General features: G+C 56.4%; 1 protein-coding gene across 1 annotated transcript; it reads left to right on the top strand.

Moving 5' to 3' along the window:
- SNED1 (sushi, nidogen and EGF like domains 1) lies at positions 1-27,786 on the top strand. The gene is made up of 22 exons (XM_071220763.1): positions 1-111; positions 3,801-3,926; positions 4,143-4,247; positions 4,512-4,625; positions 5,160-5,297; positions 6,444-6,560; positions 6,734-6,850; positions 7,003-7,116; positions 7,386-7,559; positions 12,805-12,918; positions 13,970-14,083; positions 15,002-15,115; positions 15,525-15,821; positions 16,738-16,921; positions 18,437-18,549; positions 19,374-19,655; positions 20,749-20,893; positions 20,983-21,068; positions 22,367-22,459; positions 26,567-26,683; positions 27,128-27,215; positions 27,374-27,786. Exons 2-22 carry the CDS (start codon positions 3,812-3,814, stop codon positions 27,375-27,377), a joined length of 2,745 nt encoding a protein of 914 aa, XP_071076864.1. The 5' UTR covers positions 1-111; positions 3,801-3,811; the 3' UTR covers positions 27,378-27,786.

Here is a 27,786-nt window from a genome sequence, read left to right as displayed (position 1 = left end):
TTGACGAGTGCGCCTCAGGCCCGTGCCTGAACGGAGGCTCCTGTGTCGACCTCGTGGGGAACTTCACCTGCCTGTGCGCAGAGCCCTTCGGGGGACCACTCTGCGAAACAGGTAATGGCCTCAGGCCCCCCACTGGTGAAAGCGCTTTCGGGTCGCCGCCCTTGGTCCCTCACTGCCCGGCTCAGCCCCAGCCTGTGCCCTGAGTGACGGCCGCCCAGTGCGGTGTGAGGCCGAGCGCGGGCCTCCCCCTCCCGGGTGGTTCTCCTTGTTGCGTGCGGGGACGCGGGGACAGTGGCCACTCCCCGGGCCCTGCTCCCACGGGAGACAACTGACCTCCACATCCTTCCTTCGGACCCCAGACCCCAGGCCAGGCGAGGGCACCACCGCGGGAGGCCGTCACTGAGTGTGACAAGACCCGCTAGTTTCCGTCCTGCCTCACGCTGCTTCGAAAGCTGGTTAGGACTCAGCTCGATTGAAAGACCCACTGGGTGCGGCAGCCCACAGAGTAAATCCGGGGCTGCCGGGCGAGGCGCGGCGCCCTTCTCCCCCGGAATCGCTCAGGACACACTAGCAGGTGTGCCGTGTGGTCGTGGCATTTACCGGCCAGGGAGACGCAGCTGGACGGGTGGGGGCGCCGCGTCCTCGGAGGCGGGCAAGGCTGGCGGTGCGGCGCCCTTTGCCGTGCGACGTGGGAGTCGCGGTGGGTGGCTCGGTTCGACCGGCCGGCCGGACGCGTTGGTGCTCCGGAGAGGGGCGGGGCGGGGGGGGGGGGAGAGCAGCGCTGATAGTTGCCTCCCGTGCGCCCCCCACCCGGGACCTGCCCCCGGTTTTTATCTCAGTATCAGTGTGTTTAACTAAACTCTAGTCAGAAACCAGTTAAGTGATTTCAAACGATTTTGCAAAGAAAACATGTTTTGTACAGAAGAATAAAGCAAATGAAAGCAAACTGGAAGAAACAACTGAACCAACATTCTACCCCTGGTATCCGCTCAGTAGCCACATTCCAAGGTACAAACCTTGACATTCTAATCAGATCCAACAAGAAGTTGGCCAAAATTTGTAGATTGTTAAAGAGAGAGAGAGTACCTAGCTGCCTGCTCCTGCCAAGGAGGATTAGCTGTGCTGAGAATTTCCCTCTCACCGCCAGGAACTAGAAAATTAGACAAAATGATGTCTCTCAGCCACTTGACGATGGACTGCACAGGATTGCTGCCCCCAAGAAGCAGGAATGAGATGAGTGGGCCCCGCAGTTGCCTCATTCTGACTGGGGGCAGTTTCCAGCCCACTGTGCCCCGAAGGGTCCAGACTCCAGCAGTCCTGGGCCTCCCAGTTGAGGACACAGAGACTCGAGTTTGGTGGCTGGAATTTGTGGGCAGAATATCAGCGAGGACAGAGCTGCTGGAGGTGGGGGTGAGATCAAGTCCCAAAGCTCTGCAGACACACCCCTTGAGCCTTTGCTCGGTACAGTCCAGGTGGGTGGAGTCTACACGGCTGGGAGCCGGGAGTCAAGCAATCCCTGGCCCTTAGCAGCCAAAGTGGAGGGAGCTCCTGGTACCCAGGTCGGGCCAATACTGTGGAGTCCTCAGTGCAGCATCACCACCTTAGTGGGGATACTCGCTTAGCTAAAGGGGAATCTAACCTGCCCCAGCAATCCAAAACAAAGTTTGAAAGGATCAAACTGATCTCAAGTAATTTAGCCACGTGCCAGAATAAAATCCCGCGTTCTTCAAAGGAATACAACAGAACCCAGAACCCCGAAATATACAATAAAAATTTATCAGGTATACAAAGACGTAATAAAATATGGCCCACAACCAGGAGAAAAGTTGATCAATAGAAACAGTTGCCAGAAATGACTGAGTCAGCGAATATGAATATTTCATGACCTATGATAAATTGTTCTATGTACCCAAGAGTGCTGCGGGAAGAAGACACAGGAGAAGTAGGAGGTAAAAGAGAAACTTCTAGAGATGAAAAATATAATATCTGAATTTTAAAAGCACACTGGACTGCGTTGACTGCAGACTAGACTCTGCAGAAGGAGACATCAGTGAACTTGAAGGCAGAAGTGGACACAAGGCAACGTGCAGCACAGAGTGACACTGAAAGCCAGCTCTTCCGTGATGTGGATGTGCATGGGGCCCCAGGTGGAGGGAAGTGCTGGGTGCCCAGCAAGTAAACGAGGAAGCATTTGCTACATTGATGAAAACTGAAACATATCCAAGAAAATCATGAAGAAAACCACATGAAGCCACATCACGGTGAACTTGCTGAAAACTTCAAAAGCAGCCAAAGGAAAAAGATAGAACCCACATGGAGAAACGGGGTGGCAGCAGCCAACCTATCCAAGGCCAAAGACAGCGGGGCAGCGCCCCTAACACACAGAAAGGAAAACACTGTCACACTGCTTTCAGAAATGAAGGTGAAAGAAAGACTTTTAGACAGAAGAGAACTGAGAGAATTCATCACCTATATATCTGCAGTGCAAGAGATGTTAAAGGGAACTCTTTAGACAGAAGGAAATGGTACCAGATGAAAATCTGGATCCACACCAAGGAATGACCAGTTCTAGAAATAACTTTTCTTGTTATCTTTTAATCTCTTTAAAGGTAATTTTAAAACAAAATAATGATACATTTTGGACTATATAATACATACAGAAATAAGTTATATGACACCAATAGCTTGAAGCAGAGTGTGCCAGCTTTTTCTGCAAACAGCTGGATGTTAATATTTTTGGCTTTCTGGCCGTGCGGTCATAGCCACTCAGCGCTGCCAGTGTACCACCCAGCAGCCAGCCACAGACAGTGCATAAACAGATGGGCACAGCAGAGTCCAAAGAAACTTTGTTCAAAATCAGCATCAGGCAAGATTTGCTCTGTGGGCCACCATTTACCAGCCTCTGGGTAAAGGCAGTATAATGTTGCCAGGTCCTCCATTATGTATGGGGGGCATCTGTGACCCCGAAGAGAGGAAACAGGGACGTCTTGGGGGTGACAGAATGTGCTGATCCCGACTGTGGCGGGGGTCACATAAATCTACACATGAATTAAAATTCATGGAAGTGTACTGCAAACAAAAGCCAATTTTACTATGTATTAATTTAACAGATAAGTTCTGAAACATGAAGAAACTGAACATCGAAGAAACGAAGAGGGAAGCTGGCTTGGCTTCTCTGGAACAAGGAGTACTGCGGGGGACGAAGAGAGACCTTTCCTAATGACAAAGGGAGAAATTCACCAAGAGGCTGCAATGATTCTAAATACACTATTGACGTGAATCAGGACACATGGGGTGAAAGCCAACAGAGGCACAGGAGAAACAGACACTGTCGGTGGAGCAGTCACGGTGGGCACATGTGGACGGCAGTGGGCAGGGGTGGGCCCACCCGGCCCTGTCAGCCAGCCTGGTCGGGCAGATATGCACATGCTGGGTCTCTTCGAGGGCCCAGGGAGCTCTCACCATGATGGGCCATCCTGCTGCCACGAAATAAGGCTCAATAAATTGAAAAAGATTGTGCTATCTGACCATAGCGAAATTAAACTAGAAACGAACAACTGGAAGGTATATAGAAAATCCCAGTATTTTACTAACAGACATGCTTGACCAGAAGCATCTGGAGGCCTCTAGCCTTGCTGGGCCCTTCTCACCCTTGCCTCTCATTCTGCTCATGGAGGAGGGGCAGCTGGAAGGCAGCTTCTAGGAAACAGGCCTCAGGCCCCAACTCCACTTGGCACTGAGAACAGAGGCTAAACCCCTGATGTGTGCTATTGCCCTGGTGACCACTGTCTTTCTTACAGGAAGCCCCCCAATGCCTGACACCTGCCTCTCGGCCCCTTGCCAGAACGGGGGCACCTGTGTGGACACAGACCAGGGCCACGTGTGCGAGTGCCCCGGAGGCTTCATGGGCCCCAACTGCAGGGACAGTGCGTGTGGCCGGGCTGTGGGGCTGCAGGGCTGTGGTTGGGCTAGGGCCTCCCATGGGTGTGCGTGCAAACAGTATGACAGAGAGTGTGTGCAATGGCGGGGGGTGGGGGTGGGGGTGCAGCAGCTCTTACAGGAAGGTTGCCAGGGGCAGGGGAGGGCCCCCCCCCACCCTCCAGCACCCCTACATTGGAGGCTCCTCCCTCTCTCTGTGGCAGGAACCCCTGATGACTGTGAGTGCCGCAATGGTGGCAGATGCCTGGGGGCCAACACCACCTTCTGCCAGTGCCCCCCAGGCTTCTTTGGGCTCTCCTGTGAATTTGGTAGGTGCTCAGAGCTGGGACAGGGAACACCTCGCCTGTCCCTGGCTGTCCTCCAGACCCTGGCTTGGGCCTGGACCAGGCCCCACAGGTGCAGTCCTCAACTGGTGGTTCTGTGACCCCACCCCCACACAGGAGGGAGCTGGCAACAAAAAGGCCTCAACCTGGTCTCCCTGGTGGGGTCACTGGGTCTTGCATGGTCCCGCCCTTGTCAAGGACACAAAGTCCCAGGAAAACCTGAGACAGGGCTTCATCCTTCCCCTGCAGAAGTCACAGCCACGCCCTGCAACATGAACACCCAGTGCCCTGATGGCGGCTACTGCACGGAGTACGGTGGGAGCTACCTGTGCGTCTGCCACACCGACCACAACATCAGCCACTGTGAGAGGGGTGGGGGCAGGGACCAACCTGTGGGCTGGGAAGCTACCCAGAAACCTGGGGGTTGGTGTTGGGGGGAAAGTGGGGGCTCCCTACTGAGGGGCACCAGAGGACCTGTAGTGGGTGTCCTCCCTCCCAGTCCTCTGTTACATGGCCTAGTCTCCGCCCACCTTCCCTGAAGCAGGCTGGCAATGGGAAGGACACCTGGTGGCCGTCCTCCCAAGCCCTTAGCTTAGCTGTGAACATAGGTAACGCATGTGTAATGCAGCAGGTGGTTAACCCACTTGCCGCTAGGGACCTGTCAGTGCATAGCTATCTGCACAGAATGTAATTATGTGAGATGATGATGTCGGTGAACCACAGCCCCGCCCCAGCACCTAGAATTATCCCAGCTTCTGGAATAATTAGGAATAAAAGAAATTCTGGGGAGGGGCCTTAGAGCCTAGCAGGAGGAATCAAGACCCAGCAGTGTATTTTAAGTGGCGAAGGTTCCAGGCAGGGTGTCAGGGTGGCCTTCCCTATTGACATGGGCTCCAGGGCCGCCCTCTGACCCCACAGTGCTGCAGTCACCCTGCGACTCAGACCCCTGCTTCAACGGAGGCTCCTGCGAGGCCCATGAGGACTCCTACACCTGCGAGTGCCCGCGTGGGTTCTACGGCAGGCACTGTGAGAAAGGTGGGGCGTCAGCACCTCGGACAGCACCAGGCAGCCACCCGTGGCCTGCGCCTCCCCTCCTCAGTCTGCTCAAGACTGGGGCCCTCAGAATACACCTCGTTTCCTGCTCAGTATTTTTCCAAATAGATTTTAGAATTATTGATTTGAAAAAAGTCCCCTAGGATTTTATTAAGTCTAATTCAACGTAGAGAACGTTGACAACATTTGGCTACTGGAAAGTGTAACTACTCTTCCCCCAGTGCCTTCCAGATGTCCTTGTCCTCGCCAGCGCCCCTGGACTGTCCCTTTCAGGCCCCCAGAACTCCTTGTTCAGAGCCTGGAGGGCTATCCTCCTGGGGCACAGGCAACTGCGCCACCAATATCCCCTGCAGCCCTCCCACTCCCTTGCTTGGGGAGACTCCACCCGAGACCTGGTTGGACTTACCTGGAACCCTGTCCTGCTCTCGCAGTGGCCCAGGGGACAGGTCCCTGGTACCCTGACCCATGGAACCCCCCCAGTTCTCCCTGTAGCGGCAGAGGCCCCACCACTCAGTTCTTCACCCTGACAAAGGTGTCCCACAGGGACACGGGGGCGGGGGGGGGGCTGCTGTCAGGACAGTGTGGCTGGAGTGTGGACAGGCACCCTGTGAAGCGTGGGGGTGCCTCGGGGTGGGGGTGGGGAGATATAAGGGCTGTGCACGGTGGGCAGGTCCCCCTCCTGCTGCACCGTGCCCCCCATGAACATCAAGGAGGTGGAGGGGCTATCCCTGGGCGTAACTCAAGGTTGGAGACAGATATGCCCCTGGACTGGCACCTTTAAGTATGTGTACGCACAAGCACAAGCCCTGGGACATGAGCTCCTGGTGCTGGGGACACACAGGGCGGGAGGCCCCTGAGGCCTCGATGTCCTATGGGAAGGAGAGTGCTGCATTTGCTGCACTGTGGGTTGGCTTTCCAAGAGAAGGGCCAGTGGTCCCAGGGCCTTGGGTGGAGGAGAGAGATTGGGTGGGCAGAGGCCCTGAAATGGAGTGAGGGTCTGCAGATGGGCTTGGTCCTTGATGCTCCCAGGCCTGCAGGGCCCACGCATGCCCAGGGACTAGGAAGACATGAGGGGGCACCGTGGGCTGTCGGTCACCCACCTCCAAGTCTCTCTCTGCACCTCCACAGCCCGGCCACGCCTGTGCAGCTCAGGGCCCTGCCGGAACGGGGGCACGTGCAAGGAGGCAGGCGGCGAGTACCAGTGCAGCTGCCCGTACCGCTTCACCGGGAGGCACTGCGAGATTGGTGCGGCCCCAGGCTAGGAATGGGGTGGGGGCTAGGGACCCTGGCCTGCCACCATGTCTGCTTGTCAGGAGTGTCCCTGTGAAGGCCCTCAGCTCTGGGATGTCCAGGACCAGGGGAGGGGCAGCGGTAGTGGGCATGTGACACCTGACCCTAGTGATGCCTTCTGCTCCCAGGGAAGCCGGACTCGTGTGCCTCAGGCCCCTGTCACAATGGCGGCACCTGCTTCCACTACATCGGCAAGTACAAGTGTGACTGTCCCCCAGGCTTCTCCGGGCGGCACTGCGAGATAGGTATGGTGGACATAGCCCAGCTGGAGACCAAAAACGGGCCCCAGCAAGGTTGGCCCAGGCTGGGGTTAGGGGGCAGGTGGGGGTACCCCAGTGCAGTCCAGAGGCCAGTGTGCAGGACAGTGATGGGTGATAGTGACCCTGTGACCTTGCAGCCCCCTCCCCCTGCTTCCGGAGCCCCTGTGCAAATGGGGGCACCTGCGAGGACCTAGGCACAGATTTCTCCTGCCGCTGCCGAGCAGGGTACACAGGACGCCGGTGCCAGGCAGGTGAGGGGGCAGAGGGGGCAGGGGGGATTGGACACAAGAGTCTTCCTAATCCTGGAAGAGCAGAGGACAGTAGGAAGGGGGTGCAGGGGACGGAGGGGAAGAAAGAAAGCAAAGCTCTGGGAAGCCCATCCTGGAGGTCAAGGCACCTTTGCCGTGGGATGGGCAGCATGGGGAGGAGGGGTCCCGGGCCCTGTGGCCTAATGGACAGAGGGCAGAGTTGTGGGGCTGGCAGTGCCCTGCGGTGCAGATGGATGGCTGTGTCCTTGCAGAGGTGGACTGCGGCCGCCCTGAGGAGGTGAAGCATGCCACGCTTCACTTCAACAGCACTCGGCTGGGCTCCCTGGCACTGTATTCATGTGACCAAGGCTACAGCCTGAGCACCCCCAGCCCCGTCCGGATCTGCCAGCTGCAGGGCATCTGGAGCGAGCCTCCCCAGTGCCATGGTGATCTGCGGGCCCTTGCGGGTGGGCGGGCGGGCCAGCGGGCACTGTGGTGAGGGCCATACCCGGGGTGGAGGAGCCCAGGGGTGCATTTCTGACCCTGGCCATGCCCCTGCTCCCTTTGTTCTCCTCCTGGAGAAGTGAGGCCGTAACCCAGGTGACAGTGGGGGTGGCCAGCGCTAGCTCTGCTCTGGACCTTTCACTAAGGGCTCCCCATCAGAGCAGCAGACTCTGCAGACCAGGCAGAAGAGGCTGGGAGGGAGGGGCCCAAGGTTGGGGCTCAGGCCATGCCTCCCGCTCTGGGTCCTTCCAATAGATACCCCTAAAGCATAAGGACACAGCAAGACAAGGTGTGGGGGAAATTAGGTGAATGCCAATCAAAATATAGTGGGTGCAGGTGCATTACCCTCAGACAAAATAGACTGTAGACAGAAAGCATCATTACGGATGGGGAGGGTCTCTCTCCAATTCACCAAGAAGATACAACTGTTATAAACATTCAAACATCAAATACAACAGTCTCAAAATATACAAAGCAAAAATGAACAGACTGAAGGAAGAAACTGACAGGTTCACCATAATATGGGGAAAGTTTGAGTCTCCTCTCAGTTCAGGTTAAGGAGCAAAATTAAATCAATCAATCAGCAAAAGAAGGTTTGAACAATATAATTAGCAATTTGAACTAATTCATTCTCTGAACACACAAAAAATTAGTTAAGAACAAGAAGATAAATGTTTAATTCTCTTTGTTTAGGTATTTTTAAAGATACTGAAATAGCTCATAAATCAAAGAGAAATCACATGGCTAGTAAACATATTGTTTAAATGAGTAATAATGATCACTTTCTATGTTGAAACATGTGATGCAGCAAAAGCCATGCTTTGTGGGAAATGTATAGCCTTAAACACACATATTAGAAAAGTTCAAAATGAAAGAACTCACTGTCTGACTCCAGAAGTTAAGAAGACGACACGTGACACTAAGGAAGGGAGAGGAAGGAGGTGCCACAAGCAAGAGCCACAAGTAATAAAACAAATCAAAGCCACAATGGACGAGATAAACAGCACTGGCCTTAGTTCTTTGACGAGCTCACTAAAGGGGACAATTCTCTATCCAGACTGACCAGGAAAAGAGCACGAATTTAAATCTCTACGAGTGACGCAGGTGACAGCCATAGACACACCAGAGATTAAAAAGTTAAGGGAGCACTAATGACCAGTCTACACAAATTTGAATCCTTAGAAGAAATGGATATTACATACATAGAAAATACAACTTACCAAAAGTGACTCAAGGAAGTTTAGAAAACCTACATAATTCTATAACTATTTAAAGAAATTGAAGAAGCATTTTCCCACAAAGAAACACCAGGCCCAAACAGGAACATCCTACCATACAGCCAAGAACAGACCATCGCAGCATTAGGCAGGCTTTTCCAGAGAGTGGGACGTGAAGAACATGGAGCAGCCCCTTCTAGGAGGCCAGCGTAATCCTGAACCAACATCAGATATGGACAGTTGGAGGGAGTAAAATTATGGGTCCATAAAACATATGAACAGAAATGCAATTCAACCGTCTACCAAGACTAGACACACCACTATCAAGTGGGCTTGCGGAAAGAATGGTTTGATACTAGAAAAATCTATATTAACCAACTGAAGAAGGAAAATCATAAGAATCTCAACAAATGCACAATAAGCATTTAACAAAATTCATGCCAATTCATGAAATAAAGTCTTACCCGACAAGGAATAAAAATGTACCTCCTTATCCAGATAAAAATAAGAGGAGGCACACACACACACACCTCTAGGGCCAAATGGTGGTAAAAAATGCTTTATTGGGGGGAAAACGTAACAGAAGGGGCAGAGCCCACGTGACCCCCAGGTGCTTGCTACCCTACAGAGAAGTGCACGTAGGCCAGGCATAGCTCGAATGGTCACACCACGTGAGCAGGACAGTGACATTCCACGTACTTACACAGGAAACGGTTCAGGCTGCAACCAGAGAGCGTGGAACAGAGTCTCCTGATCCTTCTTACGAAGGAAGCTCATCTGGAATTCAAACGCAGTTCTTCTGCGCAACTGACTCAGACATGCTGAGCTACAACAAGGGAAGGAAATTAGTGTCTGAGATAATTTACTTATGTCTCTTCTCAAACTTAGAATAAATGTGATCCTAAATAGAGAAATATACCCCTTAAAACAGGAGCCCATTATTACTAGGTCTAACCAGTATTATATTGGAAGTACTAGCCAATGTGATGAAGTAAGAAAAAAATATTAATGCCACGAAATGCTAAAGGAGGAGGTAAAAGTGCCAGTGCTTGCAGCTGATATGGTTATTGTTAGTCTACAGGCAAACTACTGAAAAATGATAGGAAATGTAACATGTTCAGTGGATATAGGTTATAACAAAATTAATTGCATTTTTATATATCTACACTTATTTAATGATAAAAACACGTATACAGAGAAGAATCAATGAAACCAAAATCTGGTTCCTTGGGAAGTCAGTGAAATACATAAGCGTCTAGTAAGACCAATCAATAAAAAAAGAAAAATTGGCAATATCAGAATGACAGAAGAGGTATCACTAAAGATCCTACCAATGTTTAAAGGACAACAGGGGGTATTGTGACTTTAGGTCAAGATACCTGACAACCCAGAAGAAGTGATGAATAAGGTGTTCAAGGGAAAGACACAAATTATCAGAACTGGCAGAAGAAGAAATAGGAAATAGGAATATCCCTTATTCATATTTATAATTTACAAATTTGTTTAATTTGTAATAAAAAGCTTCCTGCAAAGAAAATGGCAGGACCAGATTTTCAGAACACTAGTGGGTTTCGTCAAGCATTTAGGAAAGGAGTAATACCCTGTATGAGTTCTCTAGAAAACACAGAAGGAAGGAGCATTTCTCTACTGATTTTATGAGACCAAAACCAGACAGAGACATTACAAAAAGTGAAGTTACAGATCAGAACACATTCCTTATGACATAAATGCAAAAACCCTAACAAAGTATTACTAAATGACACCCAGCACCATGTGAAAAAGATAACGCATCAGGCCTAGGCTGGTTTGACGTGTGAATATCAATCAGTGTAATTTATCATCTTAGGAGAGAAAAGAGAAAACCATACAATCACCTGAACAGATGCAGAAAAATCATTTGACTGAACTCAACTATTATTAAAAATTCTTAATAAACTAAGAGTAGAAGAGAATTTCTTCAATCTGATAAAGGGCACCCACGAAAAACCAAGAGCCGACAAAACAGCTAATGGTGAAAGGCTTTCTGCCATCATCAGTAATGAGGTGAAGGGCCTTGCCACTGCTCCCAACGTGATCCTGGACCCTAGATGGGCCACACACAAGAAGGGGAAATAAAAGGCGTATCTACTAAAAGGGAAGGAGTAAAGAGGACACAATCATGAATGTAGAAAATCCTAAAAAGATTCTACAAAAGAAGCCATAGCTAATAAGTGAATTCAACTAGATCACAGCAGACAGTCAATACACGGAACCAATTACATTTTCAGATTCTAGCAGTGAACTCTTGGGAAAGGAAATGAAACAAAATTATATAATAGTATCAAACACATGAAAAACTTCCATGTGTGAAATTCATTATGGACATACATGTAAAACTATAAATGTCTCTAAAAAAGCATGAGAAAATCTTCACACTGTCTGGAATAAAATGGACATGCACTCGGGAAAACGTTACACTGGTTTCCCACTTCTCACCATACACAACGATTAATTCCCTTGGGAATTAAGGGTTTAAACGCTTTTTTAACCATATATTTTTGTATGGAAAATATAGGTAATTCTTTGGCCTTGGGCTAAGGAAAGATTCCTTAAGCAAGGGAAAAAAAAGCATTAACTATAAAAGAAAAAAATGGACAACATGCTGTGTAAAAATTAGGAACTTAAATTCATCAGCCTTAAAGAAGAAAGTGAAATATAAGCTACAAAGCACTTTCAAGAACATATAGAGAACACTATGAATCAATGAGAAACAATGAACCCAACAGGAAATTTTGCAAAACACATGAACAAGCATTTCATGGGAGAGGGGTACATAAAGCCATCAAATGTAGACAATGCAGCAACCACCCAAATACAAATCAAAAACACACCGATGTGCATGCAGTTGGCCACACTTCCGGGTCAAGGAGGCCCGTGTGTTGGGGAGGATGTGGAGCCACAGGGTTTATGAGAAAGTGTGAACTGTTCGAGCACCTTGAAAACCACGTGATGATTTGCCCATCAAGCTGAATGTTCATATACACTGTGTCCCAGCAACTCCACTTCTCAGTGCACTTCTAAGAAGAGCACGCACATCCACACCAGGAAGCAAGAAAGAAGACAAAAAGAAACTTTTTTTTTTTTTGCAATACCAAAAACTCTAGAACCAACCCAAATACACACCAAACAAGGATCGATAAAGTATGGTACAATCACACTGTGGAATATTATATAGCTGTGAAAAGGAGAGGCCCACAGCAACAGGGAAATGACTTGTTAACATAGTGCGGACACAGGAGAGAACATCTGCCACGATATCCTATCAATAGACTTCACAAATAGCAAAAGCAGAGCAAGTACAGTATTGTTTAGGCAATTCATAAAACTTAAGTTTAAAGAGGCATGGAGATGAGAGCCACAGAAATTTGTGCCACACAACGCAGGGAAGTACCTGTGACCTCAGGGGCCTGTCGGTATTCTAGCGCCCAGGTTGGGTGCAGGCCCAAGTGTCATGTCATTGCCATTTATTCACTTACATGTTAAGCATTCAAATTAAACTTTTCTAAATTGAACATTTTGAATTCAGGAGCACAACTCCCAGTTTCAGAAAATCCAGGATGAATACTTTAAAGCAAAGGACTCGATCCCATTTCATTGGTTTTATACATGATTGTTATTTATTGAATTGGCAAGATTGGGCCCATCCACCTGGAGCTGTGGGATTGAGTCCCCTCAACAGCATTATCCAGGGACAAGGCCCAGCACCGAGTCCCTGGTCTGCTGTGTGCATGCCCCTCCCATCATGGGTGCCCTCCCTGGAGTCTGCCATCTCCCAGTGCCACAGGGATGTCACAGTCCACCCAGATCCTGGGAACAAACTCACTTATGGCCATCCTAACTTGGCTTCAAGCCACTGCCTCTAATAATGGCAACATTGCTTTATTCTCGGGTCTCTCCTGGCGCTTGCAACCTGGGTGTGCCTCTCTCCCAGAAATTGACGAGTGCCAGTCCCAGCCGTGCCTGCATGGGGGCTCCTGCCAGGACCGAGTCGCCGGGTACCTGTGCATTTGCAGCCCAGGCCGTGAAGGAGCCCGCTGTGAGTTGGGTAAGATGGCCCGGCCCTCACCACAGGGCAGCAGCTCCAGCAGCCTGGCCATGGTGTGAGGCACAGCGGTCCCCCTCTTGTGGTCACCTGCCCCAGCCACTCCTCTCCCTAACTGGGCCCTGCCCACTACCAGAAGGCCGCTGCCAGCTCTCTCCACCTACCCGGGGAGATTAGGAGTTCGGCTGGCAAATGCTAACTGACCTCTTCTGCTCTTGCAGACTCTGGCACAGGGGCAGACAAGATGGGGCTTGGAGAGGTCAGGTCACAGTCCTGATGCCCAGCTGATGTGCCAAACTGGTAGAGGGAGTGGGGAGTACCAGGTGCACTGTGAGGCAAGCCCTGCCCACCCCTGCCGCCTGTGTGGGGCTCTGAGCCTCAGGGAAGGCCAGGCCTGGATGTCCAGTCAGGGCCCCTGCAGAGCCTGAGCAGTGGGAGCAGCTTGGGGTGGGGGCTTTGTGGGGCTGGCAGTGGAGCGGGCAGGTGTGAGGCAGAAGCCTGACAGTCGTGTAAGCCTGTGTAGGCCCCTGTAGGGCCCTGTAGGCCCCTATAGGCCCCTATAGGCCCATGCAGCCCTATGTCCTGTCTCTGGGGACAGACAAGTGCAGAAATGGAGGCTCCTGCAGGGACCTCCCAGGGGCCTTTGGGTACCAGAGCCCCGCAGGCTTCACAGGAGTCCACTGCAAGACAGGTGGGGGCTATGCATGGGTGGGTCCCAGGCACCTAGGTGCTTACCTATACTTGTGACACCTCAAGACACCCCAGGAAAACCTGTCTTCTACAAGCACAGACCCTGGGCCTTCAGAGAGCACAGGGGAGAGGCAGCCCTCGAGGCCCTGCTGGACAGGTCCCCTGGGGGGGTAGGACCCCAGGGGTGAGGAGTGAGGGGTGGGCCAAGTGCCTGCCAAGGGTGAGGGAGCCTTCACCCCACAGGGCCCATGCCACCCCTGCCTGGCCTCTCTCCTCGCCACCCCTTCCCTTCTTCCCGCTGTCCTCTCCTCCCTCCCCCAGACACCCCCTTGCCGCTCGGGCCCACTCTCTGGGTGTTCTCCAGAGGTGGACGCCTGTGACTCCAGCCCCTGCCAGCACGGAGGCCGGTGCAAGAACAGCGGCGGGGCCTACCTGTGTGTCTGCCCAGAGGGCTTCTTCGGCTACCACTGCGAGACAGGTGGGGGCAGAGCCCGGATGCCCATCCCCCGCCACCCCTGGATGGCTGGGCTCACTGCAGTCCCAGGGCCCGCGCAACCACCATTCCCCACACCTTGGATAGTTGCCCCATCAGCCTGTGGCAGAGCCTCCTGCCTCCCAGGAGGGGCCTGCCCTGACGACCCAGACCACTGATACGCGCCATCCCCCCTCCACTCCCTGCCCTTGGGGTTGTCTCATCCAAACCTCCCCCACTCATGGTCACGCCACCCTCCTAGAATAGGCATGTCCTTCAGGGCGGGCACATCCCTAGTCCCTGCTGGGCCTGGCTGGCAGCACTCAGCTGTACAGGGTGGGTGGGGCTCCTAAGGACAAGGTCTGTAACCCAGGACTGCAGTACACAGGAGCCTGCCTGGGGACAAGCACAGGGACACTGTCTGTGTCCAGGCCTGGGGCAGGCAGGGGCCTTGGAGGACAGGGCAGCGGCTGTGACAGTGACCAGTGACTTGCTGTGTGTTTGCAAGTGTTCACTGGGGCAGTGCTGGGGACTGCAGGCTCTGCCCTGGCCTGGGACCTCAGGTCCACAAGGGCACCTGCGGCTACAGTGTAGAGGGAGGCCATGGAAGGGCCAGAACTGTGCCCCCCCACCCCAATTCACTGCCCGCCAGGGCACCCCAGCTCTGGGCCACAGCAGGATGGCCTGGCTCAGAGTCCAAAGGCCATGCCTGCTGGGTCTCTCGTGGGCCCTGCCCCCCCCATCCTGGAGTGTTCCCTTTCCTACTCCCACCTCCCACACCTGTCTGACAGCACCACTGTGCCCACCCTCAAGCACACCCACGCAGGAACAACCTGGTCCCCCAGGAACAAGGCCCAGGCCACAGTGGGGGGACAGGGGGCCTGGCCACACCCCAGAGCTCACTGCTGCTTCCCCCTCCCCCAGTGAATGATCCCTGCTTCTTCAGCCCCTGTGGAGGCCGCGGCTACTGCCTGGCCAGCAACGGGTCCCACAGTTGTACCTGCAAAGTGGGTTACACGGGCAAGGACTGTGCCAAAGGTGAGACACAAGGGCACCAACATGGTGTGCTGGAGGCTTCCCTCTCCTCTCAGGGGGCAGCAGATACCCCAGAGGACAGGGCAAGGGTCCAAGGACTTCCCACCAAAAGGGCAGAGCATCTAAACAGTTGCTTACCCAGGCTGTGCCCGAGAAGCAAGGAGGGCTCATGAGCCCCGGCGGCTTAAACACGGTCACGTGTGCACTCAAGCCCTCCCAGAGCAAGGGCCAGAGACCAAAATGAAGGGGTCCCCCACGACGTCAGGAGCATGTCCCCACCAGCAGTGCCCACGTCTGCACCAGGGTAGCCAGGCCCCAGAGTCACTGGGCTAGGCACCACCTTGGGGGGCCGGGGCTTCCATGGCTGACAGCTGACCACCCCCTTCCCTTGTTCTTGACCGAAACCCTGAAGAGCTCTTCCCACCAACGGCCCTCAAGGTGGACCGAGTGGAGGAGAGTGGGGTCTCCATCTCCTGGCGCCCACCTGAAGGCCAGGCCGCCAGGCAGATGCTAGATGGGTACGCGGTCACCTATGCTTCCTCTGATGGCTCCTTCCGCCGCACTGACTTTGTGGACCAGAGCCGCTCCTCACACCAGCTCCGGGCCCTGGCAGCAGGCAGGGCCTACAACATCTCCATCTTCTCGGTCAAACGAAACACCAACAACAGGAACGACATCAGCAGGCCCGTGGCACTACTCGCCCACACGCGTGAGTCTGCCCAAGCGCTGTCTGCCCCAGACACAGGCCAGGCACAGAGGCAGGAGGGGGACAGGCTGGGGGAGGATGGGGGAGGGGGATTGCTCCCTGAGAAGGTGCCCAGGCAGCCAGCCCATGCGTGGGGGGCTGAGGGATAGGCCAGGTGTCAGGAGGCCACCCTGACACTGCTGCTGCTGCGGAGGGGGTAGCGATGGGGAGGGATGGTGAGCCACGTGGACAGCAGGGAGGGCTGTCATGGGGTAGGGCAGCAGGACGTGGTGGGGGTGCCTAGGGATGGTGGAGAGCACTGGGGAACGCGGCCTGGGTGGGGAAGGGGCTGGCTGCTAGGGGCTGAACGAGGAGAGGGCTCGTCTGGAGCTTGGCTTTAGGAAGAAGTGCTTTTGAGGCTGCTCAATAAGGGGTTTGTCAGGAAAAGGCACCTGGGAGGAAGAGGCTCCCCTCCCCCCATCAGAATGGGGGTCTCCACCAGGATACTAAGGTGGGGCAGGAGGTACCATGGCTCACTGGAATAGGACACTGCGGCATGCATACCGGTTCCCTTGTCTGGATCCGGACCACACCCAGCCCCTTCCTTGGGTTGTGGAGCACTTTCCTGGCCTCAGGCAATAGGCCCAGCCCCACCCAGTCAGCCAGAGAAAGACAGGGAAGAGTCAGACTCAGCAGATGATGGGAGGGACCCTGCCCCTACCCACTGGCCTCTGGTAGAGTTGGCTGGCCCGAGCAGCCCCCCAGGCAGGGGCCTGGGGAGTGTCTACCTGACCAAGTCCCCACTGTGGCCGAAGGACCCACGCAGCAGGGATCGGCGGGCTGCTGCCTCGCTCAGCACCTCTCTGACTCCCAGCACCTCCCTAAGCGCCCCCAGGAGTGAGGAGGCGCTGGTGAGGCTGAGCAACACTCTGCCCCCCAGGACCCCGCCCCGTCGAGGGCCTTGAGGTCACCAACGTGACGGCCAGCGCCATCTCCGTGCGGTGGGTTCTGCACAGGACCCGCCATGCCACCGTCAGCAGTGTCCGCGTGTCCATCCGCCGCCCTGAGGCCCCAGAGGAACAGTCCACCGATGTGGACAGGAGTGTGGACACGTTCACATTTGGGTGAGGGGCTGACCAGTCTCCCTCTCTCCCTCCCGGCCCTCCTGTCTACCTGGCACCTGGCCGTCCATGCTGGGCATGGCCATCCTCAGCCCCAAGCTCACTCTGCCTCCTCCCAGGGCTGCTACATGGGGGTTTAGAGGTCCCAAAAGGTCAGGGACACCCTGAAACCTGGGGCAGTGTCTTCCTGCACAGAATGAGGCAGACTGACCTCCTGGAGGCCAGCCCAGTTACACAGATGCCCTGAGAGGGAAAGAACAGGCAAGCGAGGCATTCAAACCTTCAGCTAAGCACATAATCTTCTTGTGCCCAGTTATTACAAGTAAACGACAAGAACAATGAAAACTCAAATGAACTGCTGATTGAAATAACCCCTTTCACGACCCACATGGGGTCTCAGGCGCAAGGCCCCTTGGGGTCAGGTGTACGACGGAGCCCTGGTTTGTTCCCACCCTGCGTGGGCAGACGGTGCTGGACGACAAGAGAGTGAGGAAGGGGGCTAGCTGCCAGTGTCCAGGGAGGGATGGCCATGGCCACACAGTGCCCTGGGTTCAGGGGCCTGCAGAGCAAACACAGGCGTGGCAGAGGAGACTCCCATCCAGTGACTGCCTCTGACGACAGGCGTCCAGGTGGGCTAAGCAGGACAGTACAGCAGTGTGCAGCCCGAGCAGGTGGGGGGCCAAGGTCACGGGAGGGGTGTGTGGAGTGCGGGTGCCACATGTGCGGGGCCACGTCCCTGTGCACCCTTTGACCTATACCCACACTTGAACATCTCTAATCTGCACATTTATCAAGACTGGCTTTTTCCAGCCATGCTTGTTGTCTCCAACCAGATGGTCGTCTGTGCTGGAGACGAGACTCTGGTTCCCTTAAGTGTTGCTGTGACTTTTCTTGATTCGCATCCTGCCCACTTCCAAAGAATGATATGACTATGTTGGGGTCCCAAGACCACCCCTGGCTCGCTGGGAGGTCTCCCAGGATACAGCCGAGGCCACATGCACAACTGACCCTTGACAGAGAAACGTCACCACACACAGGAGGGGAAGAGGCCCACAGGGAGAAGTAGGGGTGCGGCGTGAGTTCCCAGAGCCCCCTGCCCCCCGTGGAGCCAGCAGCTGTGAGGACACATGTGAGGAGGGGCCTGTGGGAGACGTGGTGCCCAGGGTTGTGGGCCTGGGCCCAGGTGCCTCTACCTGGGGAAATTCCAGGCTCCAGGAGGAGGCATGAACCACCCTTCGAAGAAACTGTAGGGGCAGTGAGGCCTCCTGGGAATTTTAGCCACAGGCCCCTTTGCTGTCTGAAGACAAGCCTGCACCCCCTTGGCTTCTTGCTGCACCAGACAGCATCTTTCCGCCGAGGAGCACCCGGGTCTCAAGCCACAAACCTGCCCTCACAGAGGCCACTGGGGCCATCAGCAGCAGGGCCACCCACAGCCCTGGTCACACCTGCTGTGGAGGAGCCACAGTCCAGGGCAGAGCTGGACATGAAGCTCGAAACCATCCTGTCCTCTCTCTGCAGGGCTCTGCTGCCCGGAAGGAGGTACACCATCCGGGTGTCCGCCCTCAGCGGGCTTGGGGGGCAGGAGCACTCCACTGAGAGCCTGGCCTCCACCCCACTGCATGTGTGGACCCGTGAGTATACAGTGTGGCCGTGCACGTGGGCAGGGTCCTCGGGGGCTCTCCCCCCACCCTGCTCCATCCTCCCCAGAGGCCACGACACCAGAGCCACAGCCCTGGCTGCGCATGCCCCACATGGCGGCATGCCCCACATGGTAGTGTGCCCAGCACTCTCATCCCCTCCTGCGAGGATGACCTTCACACCCAATGGCTCTTGAGCTCCTCACAAACGGAGTCACTGAGCGAAGGGCCAGAGAAGCCTCGGCAAGGATGCCGCACTGTCTACTCTGTGGAGCTCCATGGTGTCTCCCGGGGAGCAGACCAGCCCTCACTGTCCCTCCCTCCCCAGTCCATGGGTCAGGAGGGTACCATGCTGTCAATGGTGAACATGCGAACCAGGTGGGGGACAGGGACAAGTGTCTTGGTGAGAGGGAAGGTGTGAGCAGGGCCCGGCCAGATGGGGCAGGGGGTCAGCCCAGGCTTAAGTCCTCACTTGGACCCTGCGTGCTGGGGCCTACGCCCCTTACCTGCATCCCAGGGGAAGGGGTGTGTGGCCAGGCTCAAGCATGTTGGAAGTTTCACACAGGAGGGGATGCTGATGGTGAGCAGGCTCAGGGCTTTGCTGCGTGCTCGTGGGTGGCACTGTGGGGGTGACTCTCAGGGCAGGAGGAGGTGCTGCAGGTCCCTCCCAATCCTTCAGGGCCACAGCAATATCTACGGTAACTAAATCTGGCTTCAAATGAGGCTTCAGCAGTCTGTGTCAGATCTTTAAACTGTGTCCTGGGCACGCAACCCCATCAGTCCCCTTCACCTCCCTCCCCTCTCCGTGCCTCTTCTAGGGCCTCTGCCGCCAGCAAACCTGACTGCTGCCCGAGTCACGGCCACCTCTGCCCATGTGGTCTGGGATGCCCCCGCTCCGAGCACTTCCCTGGAGGCATATGTCATCAACGTGACCACCAGCCAGAGCACCAAGAGCCGCTACATCCCCAATGGGAGGCTGGTCTCCTACACGGTGCGGGACCTGCTGCCTGGGCGGCGGCACCAGCTCTCGGTGATGGCCGTGCAGGGCACTGAGGGTGGCGAGCTGCACAGCGAGCCTGCACACCTTTACATCATCACCTGTGAGTGCAGGACTGCAGGCCCAGGGTGGCTGTGTGGGCCACCTGTTCCCCAAGACCCTCACCCGGCATGACCACACTGTCCAAGGGACATCAGACAGGCAGCCTAGAACAGGACCGTGTTAACATGGGAGAGCTCGTTTGTGAAAAGAAGTGGGTTCACACAGTTGGTGCTGGGCCAGCACAACAGGACTTGGAAAAGGAGCATTTTGCTCCCCACCTTGTGCCGTCCACCCCTGTGGACCCCAGACGGGTTGAGTAGTGATCACAGGGCATCACTGAAAACAGGTGCTGAGAACGGGCAGTGTGGAGGGCCCAGGGGGCAGCCTTGCAGCCAGGCTAACCACGAGGAGTCACTAGACAGCAGCAGGGGAAACAGGCCAGGACAGGCACAGGAAGGGGGTGCGGCTCAGGAGTGGGAAGGCTCCAAAGGGCCATACTAAGGATGTAGGCCCACCCCCAAATGCACAGAGGTCCCTCAGGTCCCACCGGGGTCCTGCAGGGCCCTGCTCACTCTTTAAAGCTTCCTCAAAGTGCTGTGGAAGGTGGTGTGTCTGAGCAGGCAGCCTGCCCGGAGAGTCAGACCTGGCTCCGCTCCAGGTGCACCTGCTGGTGCAGCAGGGCAGGTTGGCCCCTCTGTGAGCCGGCCAGACGAGGGGGAGTTCCCAGGGGAGGGGAACTGAATCACGTAGTTAGGGGACATGGTTAGGTGACAAGAACCCACAGAGCAGCCACACCACTACTCTCAGGGCAAGTGTGGAGTAGGGCTGCAGCGAAGGGAGTCCAGTGGGTAGAGTCCTGGCCCCACCCCAAAGGTGGGGAACCTGGGCTCAGGGTGGGGGCCAGGACCAGCCCCTCAACATGGCCCATCAGTGTCTGCTCCCCAGCAGGAACTGCCCGAACGCTGTGGTTCCTCCTTGGGGGCAGTGGGCTCCAGGGCTTCTCGGCCACAAAGCTGCCATTGGCCACAGGGGCAGTCCGGTCCCCTCAGTTCCCTCTGGGCATTGGGGCGGTGGGGCGGGGTGAGGCAAACGGAAGCCCCAGACCTGTCTTACATGGGCAACACCCCCCCCATGTCACCTGCTGTCACTCTCAGCCCCCAGGGACAGTGCTGACAGACGCTGGCACCGGGAAGGACCCCATCCACGGGTGCTCAGAAACAGACTGGCCCCTGGGCGCCTTCCAGAGCTGCGTCTGCTCAACGACCGAGGGGCCCCCGAAATGCCAACCCAGGCCCCCAGGTACACACCTCAGCTATCAGCACCCCCAGGGTCACCTAGTGCAGCCCCAGGCACGGAGCTCTACATGGTAACCCTGGTGACTTCACCAGCAGGTTCTCGGAGCTGGTGGACGGCAGAGGACAAGTGAGTGCCAAGCTCAGTGGCTCCCCTGGCCAATCAGTCCCCGTGAGACCACGTGAGTACCTCACTCAACCCTAGTGGCCTCATTGCCACCCACCTGGCCCCAGCGCAGGATGGCACCAGAGACCCTGGGCTATGGGGCCAACACACAGTGTCCATGCCCCTGGAGTCACAGGGGCTTTCCCAAGGCAGCCGTGTTGGTGAGGGTGCAGGCTGTTGGCCGGGCACATCGCAGGACAACAGTGAGGGTGTTAGAAGCTTCGCGGGCCAAGCCGGGGCCTGAGCATTGCTGGGGAGCACAGACAGGAGGGAGTGGCTAGGTCGGAGGTGCCGCCACTCAGAGTAGCCCTTAGACCAGCAGCACCAGCCCGTGCGGTAGGACTCTGCCGACAAGGAGTAGACGACAGGCATGCACAGCGTGGTCCCAGGAGTTCACAGCCTACCTTGTTGAGGTCATGACCCAGGTCAGGAGCAAAGCCTTTGGGTTTAGGTCCTGCTGGGCCCGAACTAGTGGGGCCACCTGCAGCACCCACTGTGCCTCTCTCCCCAGCCCAGAGGCACAGGGCGTGAGTGACAGGTCCAGATGCCCTGGCCCCTCACACCTGGCGTAGCAGGGCCCCCCACCCTGAAATCCAGATGGGGGAGGTCCACAGGCTCCCCAGGCAGCGCCCTCAGCACCAAACCAGTCCCACCCTCAGAGAATTCTCTGGCAGACAGCCTCATCACCACCCAGAGAGAAGTCTCCACCAATGACAGCATTCCCAGGCAGAGGAACAGTGTGCACCAGGGAGCGATGAGGGAGGGCAGGGTGTCCACAGCCCGTGGTGACCAGGATGAGGGAGGGTGCAGGCAGGGAACTGCAGAGAAGCTGACTTGCAGTAAGGGGTGGCCAAGTGCACAGATACGAGGTGGGAGGAGGTATCATCGCCCCCCAAGAAACTGAGGGTGGCAGGAGAGGAGAGGAGAGTTGGAAGGATGCTTGGAAGGCTGGGGCCAGGAGGTCAGGCAGGAGATCGAGCCCTGCCTCAGGCCACTGGTGACCTTCACTGAGAAGCTTCGGCTGGGGTGGCAGTGGAAGCTGGTCCCTGAAGAGGGTGGGCAGGAGCTGAGGGCTGGGCCTGAGGAAGAGTAGGTCCTATGGGAGAGAGCGCCAGCCTATGGGTTCTGCACCCAAGTTGGGGAGCCGGCAGGTAAGTGAATGTCCTGCTCCCACCAGGGACAGCCCTTTCTACCCCCCACCCTGGGAGAGAAGCAGCTCAGGAAGGCAGCCCAGGGACAGCCCTGGGCATGAGGCAGCAGGCCGTGTGGGCAGCAGGCCGTGTGGTCAGCACTGCGGGTCCTGGTTTCTCCTAGAACCCACGGTGCTGGTGCAGCTAGAAGACACCCCCGAGCAGGCCAGCCTGGCCCTCCAGCTCCCCGAACACGACGGCAACAAGGATGTGGGAAGTAAGTCAACAGGAATGGACTTCCAGGGCTGAGCATTCCAAGTGGGAGTGGGAGGCACAGGGCCCAGCCCAGGGGCAGCCAGAAGCCCCAGCCAGGAAAGAAGGCACTGGCACCCTGTCCTGTTACAGGCCAACTGCCCAGACTTGCCCCATCCCTCTGCACAGGGCAGGGCCCACCCTGCCCCCCAACCCCGGCCACCCCTTGGAGGAGCATGCTGACCAGCAGGGCAGGAATCAGTGGGACAGGGAGTGCCACACAGGGCCAGCAGGGCCCCTGCTGACAGTGGGCTAGACTCCCCAGCGCGTCCCCCATCCTCCCTCGGGGGAGTCCCGGCTGATGTAGCCCTGCAGGGCATCACCACAGGCAGGTCTCCTTGGACAGTACAGACCAGACACTGCTCTACCTTTGCTCTGCTCTAACCCTCAGGGCTGTGTTTCCCTAGGGACAGTCCTCCCAGGGCCCAGCGGCCTTCTACTGGGTTAGCTACAGGCTGAGACTGGGCTCACCCACCCATGGGGCCAGAAGAAGCCAGAGTCCTCAGGAGCAGGCAGCCAAGCACCCCGGATGCCCCCTTTGAGGGTGCAGGTCACTACAGGCTGGCCGCCAGTCCCCGGGACACTGTGCACTCACGGCACCTGTGCCCTGTGCCACAGGGTGCACCTGCCAATGGTGATGCCACAGTGTGGGCAAGGCCCAAGGTGGCTGTCAGCTGCGTGACTCCAAGAGAGCCGGTTTTCAGTGAGGCCGAGGCAGCCAAGGCTGTCAGTCACAGAGCAGTGAGGGGCTGCCACTGGCTGGTGCTTCCACCAAAGGTGGCTTGTCAGCTAGTTTGCATCATAAAACTCAGGAACTCCAAGGAGGGGAACCGCCTTCCTGGGTCCCAGGCGTCACTGCCACCTGCTGACTGAGGCTGAGGCAAGGCATGTGTGCTCTAGGGTGGCCACAGTGGGGGTTGGTTGCAGGTGGTAACAAGAAAACATCCCTAGGGCCCGCAGGTGCGCAGTCAGCCCTGGGCTTTGGTCCCCGTGGCAGTCTGGGCCCGGCTGTACCTCCATTCAGTTGTTCAGTCAGGAGCTGTTGCTGGATCAATGGCCTGTAGACCCAGAACCTGAGCCCGTGTCCGTTCCTGTGAGCCAGGCTGCATCAGCGGTGGAGGGGGAGGTGGCGTCACAGGGGAGCATCTGGCTGGGTGCAATTTCAGACTCACACTCAGCCAGGCACCCTGCGGGCAGCCAGGGCTGCCACGTGCAGCTGCAGCCCCTTCACTGTCACTGCTGGGCATCTGTCGGACGGTGACTCACTGAGGCTGGGCCGCCCTCTGCCCAGAGGGTGTGCAGCGGGCGCGCAGGCAGTCGGGCATCCTCAGCAGAGCCGCTCTGATGCTCGTGCACATGTCCTCCGGCCTGTGTGAGGGAGTGGCAGGGCTGGGGATGTGAGAGATCCCCAACCACAGAGATGGTTCCGCTGTTCTCTATGAGGGAGCTCTCCACTTGCAGCCCCTCCTGCGGGGATCAGGGTGATCGATCCACAGCCTCCCCACAGGGCCTGCTGGCGCTGGGCTAGCAGACCGGGCTGGTAGAGCGGGCGTGAAGCACACCTGCTGGGGCAGATTGGCGCTGACGTGTCGTAGTCGAGTGTGGCTCCATTAGTCCCAGCCAAAGGTTCTGGACTCACCTGTCCTTTTCAGGGCTTTGCTGTCATTGTGCCCACACCAATGGCTTCACAGCGGTCTCTTTGGTAAGGCATGCCGTCCCACAGGGCCAGCCCTCTCACTTGGACCTTCAGTGTCTCGGCTGTGCCCGGCCCTTTGCAAAAGTGTATGATCAGCTTGGTGTGTTGCTCAGCCTCCAAGCTCGCGGGGCTGGGCTCGTGCTGCAAGGGCACAAGGCAAGGAAAGAGCGCGCACAAGTTGGGACTGGCCTTGTCTGTGGCGGGGAGGGCATTTCCGGTGACCGTGGAGTGGGTCAGGAGAAGCAGGACCTCGACTTTGGGCCATTGGAGGCAGAGGGTGACACAGGCCAAGTTAGGTGTCCCTCATGAGTTGATAGATCTGGGCCCTAAGCAGGGATCTCCATTCTGCATCAACAAGGCAGCCGACGCTGAACCAGACCCCCAGCCTCACATCTCCTGATGTGCGAGGGTGCACGGCCTCCACTGGGAAGCTGACTTGCAAGGACACGGCACCGGACCCTGGGAAGCCCCTTCACTAGTGACCAGCTTACAGGGGGTCACCAGCTTACAGGGTGGGGACGAAGAATGCCCCAAAAGAGCAGTAAGGCAGGTCCAGAGGAGGGAGTTCCACAGGACCAGGGACCTGGTCTCTTCAACATCTCCAGGGGAAGATGAAAGTGACAGGTGAAACGAGGTGTGAGGCACACACGGAGGCAGCGCTCATCGGACCAGGCCACCTGGAAACGGTGTATTTACCACAATCGGGAAACTTGCACATGGACTGCGATTTCCGAAGATATTAAGGAATTGCTAATTTTGTGATCGCAGTAATGCGTGTCTAGGAACGTTAGTGCCTGTGCGTGGCAGACGCTGCTGATGTGTGCACAGGAGAGACGGCCTCCAGGAGCTCCTCTGACATGGGAGGTGGGGACGCAACTAGACCAAAAACGACTGCACAGCACTGCTGATTGCTGGGGCCAGGGCTGGTGTAGGGGGCTCCTCAGAGTTGGATTTTGTAGGTTTGACATTTTTCAAGGTTCTTAAAAAGGGTTTTTTGAAGCCCGTAACTCACCACCAGCACATCAGGAAAGAAAAAAGGACAAGGGCAGCCAGAGGGGAGTGAGGGGACAGAAGTGAAGTAGATACAGTTCAACAGACCCCAAGGGCCAGCAGGAGACAGGGGGAGACTGGGACCAGGTCTGCTCCATCAGCCTCCTGGGAGGAGGCTGTGGGGGTGGTGTCGGTCGGGTGGTGAGGGAAGGCTGGCCCTGTGGTATTGGAAGTGGTGGGGTATGCACGATCCTTACTGACCAGGGGTGTCCATCCTTTTGGTGTCTCTGGGCCACACTGGAAGAAGAGTTGTCTTGGGCCACACACTGAATACATTGTGACATATAATCACAAAAAAAATTCTCATAATGTTTTAAGTGAATTTACGATTTTGTGTTGGGCAACAGTCATAGCTGTCCTAGGCCGCATGCAGCCCACAGGCCACAGGTTGGACAGCCCCTGCCTTATTCTTTTTTCAGTTTTTATTTTTTTAAGATTTTTATTTATTTTTTGAGAGAGAGGGGAAGGGAGGAGAAAGGGAAAGAAACATCACTGTGTGAGAGAAACATTGATCAGTTGCCTCTTGTATGCCCTCAAGTGGGGACCTGGCCCTCAACCCAGGCACCTGCCCTGACCAGGAATCAAACCAGTGACCCTTTGTTTTGCAGTCTGTTGCTCAACCCACTGAGCCACACTAGCCAGGGCTAACTATTTAAGTTAAAAATGAAAACAATATACATCTTGTCAAAGCTTACAGAAAAAAGATACAGTGGACCCTGAGAGGGAAGGCCAGACCCACCCCTCCCTGCAGCCACTAAGGGTCCTGCTTCCACCTGCCAGCAGCATGGCGAGGATGCCGGGTTGGGGCGGGAGTGCGGGGGGTGAGGGCCAGGCAGACAGCAGCCCACGGGACACAAATGCCTGCGTGGGGTCATGCACAGAGGGCCTCCTGGACTCAGGGTAGGAGACTACCTGGGGCTGAGGACTTAGGGAGACACAGGTGGCTTGGGGACTGGCCCTGGAGGACACATGGGCTGCTGAGGGGAGGCACCAGTGTCCCATGGAGAAGAGACTCTGTGCAGGAGCAACGTCATCAGAAATGAGGGGCAGGGGTGCTGGCCAGGGCAGCGCCTGCCCACAATCTAAGCGGTGACTTGAGGCTCCTCACTATGGAGGACTTGGCACTGAGGGTCCCAGCAGAGTCGCGGCTCAGACCTTGGCCCTCAAGGTAATGGGGTCAGAGCGGGCATCTGACCGACTGAAACGAGACCCACCCCCCTCCCCAGGACTCAGCAGTGTTGGGGACAGTAGGAGGCAGCAATGTGGCAGGGCTGGCAGGCCTTCCTCTGGGGTCCTGGGGACTGACCGCTCATGGCTGGTTTGCAGATGCCTCTGGGAACTGTACAGAAAACCCCTGTCAGAATGGAGGCACCTGCGTGCCAGGTGCGGACGCCCACAGCTGTAACTGCAGCCCAGGGTTCAAGGGCAGACGCTGTGAGCTCGGTAAGTCAGGGGCTGCTCAGCCCTCTTACGGCAGGCTGGGATGAAACTGCTTGGCCCAGGGCAGGTTTGCCATGGGGACCTCAAACCCTGAGGTGTCCCAGACTTCTAGGGGCCCAGGCAGGGAGGCTGGCAGGCTGCCCCCAAATGCAAGGGTGATGGCTGCTGCCTGGAGAGGAGGAGGGCCTGAGGACAGTCAGAAAGCAAGGGGCACAGCAACAGCCACCCCACAGTGAGAGGTGGGAGAAGGGGCCGTTTTGGGCTCAGGGACCAAACATAGTGGTGGAAGGAATGAGCTGCAGGCCTCAGGAGAACTCTGGGCGGAGGCCAAAGGTGGGTGGACAGCAAGCCCCAAGGGGACCAGATGCAGGGGCTCCCAAGGGTGTGGGCAGGGGGCGGCCAGGGCCCAAACTCCCTGCAAGCCGTGGCCTCTCCTTTGCTTGGCAGCCTGCAAGAAGCTGCCCCAGCCCTGCACTCGGCTGTTCTCGGAGACCAAGTCCCTGCCGGTCTGGGAAGGAGGCATCTGCCACCATGTGTAAGTCTCTCTCCTCCACCCTCACCCTCACCATGCCGGTAGAGTCCCCGCCCCCCGAAAGGGCCTGCACAGACTCCATCTCGCTCCACCCTCTCAAACCCCTGAGGACTATGGTCAGTCACAGAAGGGGCTGGCTTTTGACCACCCCTTCCCGCCAGGTGACAAACTAGGAAACCAAGGCAGAAAAGCTGAACAACTTGTCTGAGTCCATACAGCTGGGGGCAGAGGCACAGGAGGCCTCGGACCCTGGCCTCCCGGCTCCCAACCACTCGGATGGCATCGGTCCCCTTCCCTGGATGGCAGGGTTCTCGCTGCCACGGAACATCCCCAAAAAGAACCTGCCGCGCGTGAGGCCTGTAGTCCTGGTTCCACCGTGAAGTGGTGACACGGCCCTGGGCAAAGCAGTCATGCTGTTTCCCGTCTGTGAGACGGGCTCGCCTCTTAGGACTGTCCTTGCTGACGCTCTGACCCTGAGGGTCCTACTCAGTCTGTTTGGGCAGCAAACACATCCAAGCCCCTTTGCGTGCCAGCACACACCAGTGGCCAGAGCGGCTCGGACCCTGCCCTCAGG

This window comes from Desmodus rotundus, chromosome 2, assembly GCF_022682495.2.
Source record: "Desmodus rotundus isolate HL8 chromosome 2, HLdesRot8A.1, whole genome shotgun sequence".
Classification (NCBI taxonomy): domain Eukaryota; kingdom Metazoa; phylum Chordata; class Mammalia; order Chiroptera; family Phyllostomidae; genus Desmodus; species Desmodus rotundus.
Note: the sequence above shows the minus strand (reverse complement) of the source record. Positions and strands in the feature narration are given on the sequence as shown.

Coding starts and splice junctions, on each gene's coding strand:
- SNED1 (XM_071220763.1), top strand. CDS start 3,812: ATGCCTGACACCTGCCTCTCGGCCCCTTGCCAGAACGGGGGCACCTGT. Junction 4,626..5,159: donor CGACCACAACATCAGCCACT/GTGAGAGGGGTG, acceptor CATGGGCTCCAG/GGCCGCCCTCTGACCCCACA. Junction 6,851..7,002: donor CGGGCGGCACTGCGAGATAG/GTATGGTGGACA, acceptor GTGACCTTGCAG/CCCCCTCCCCCTGCTTCCGG.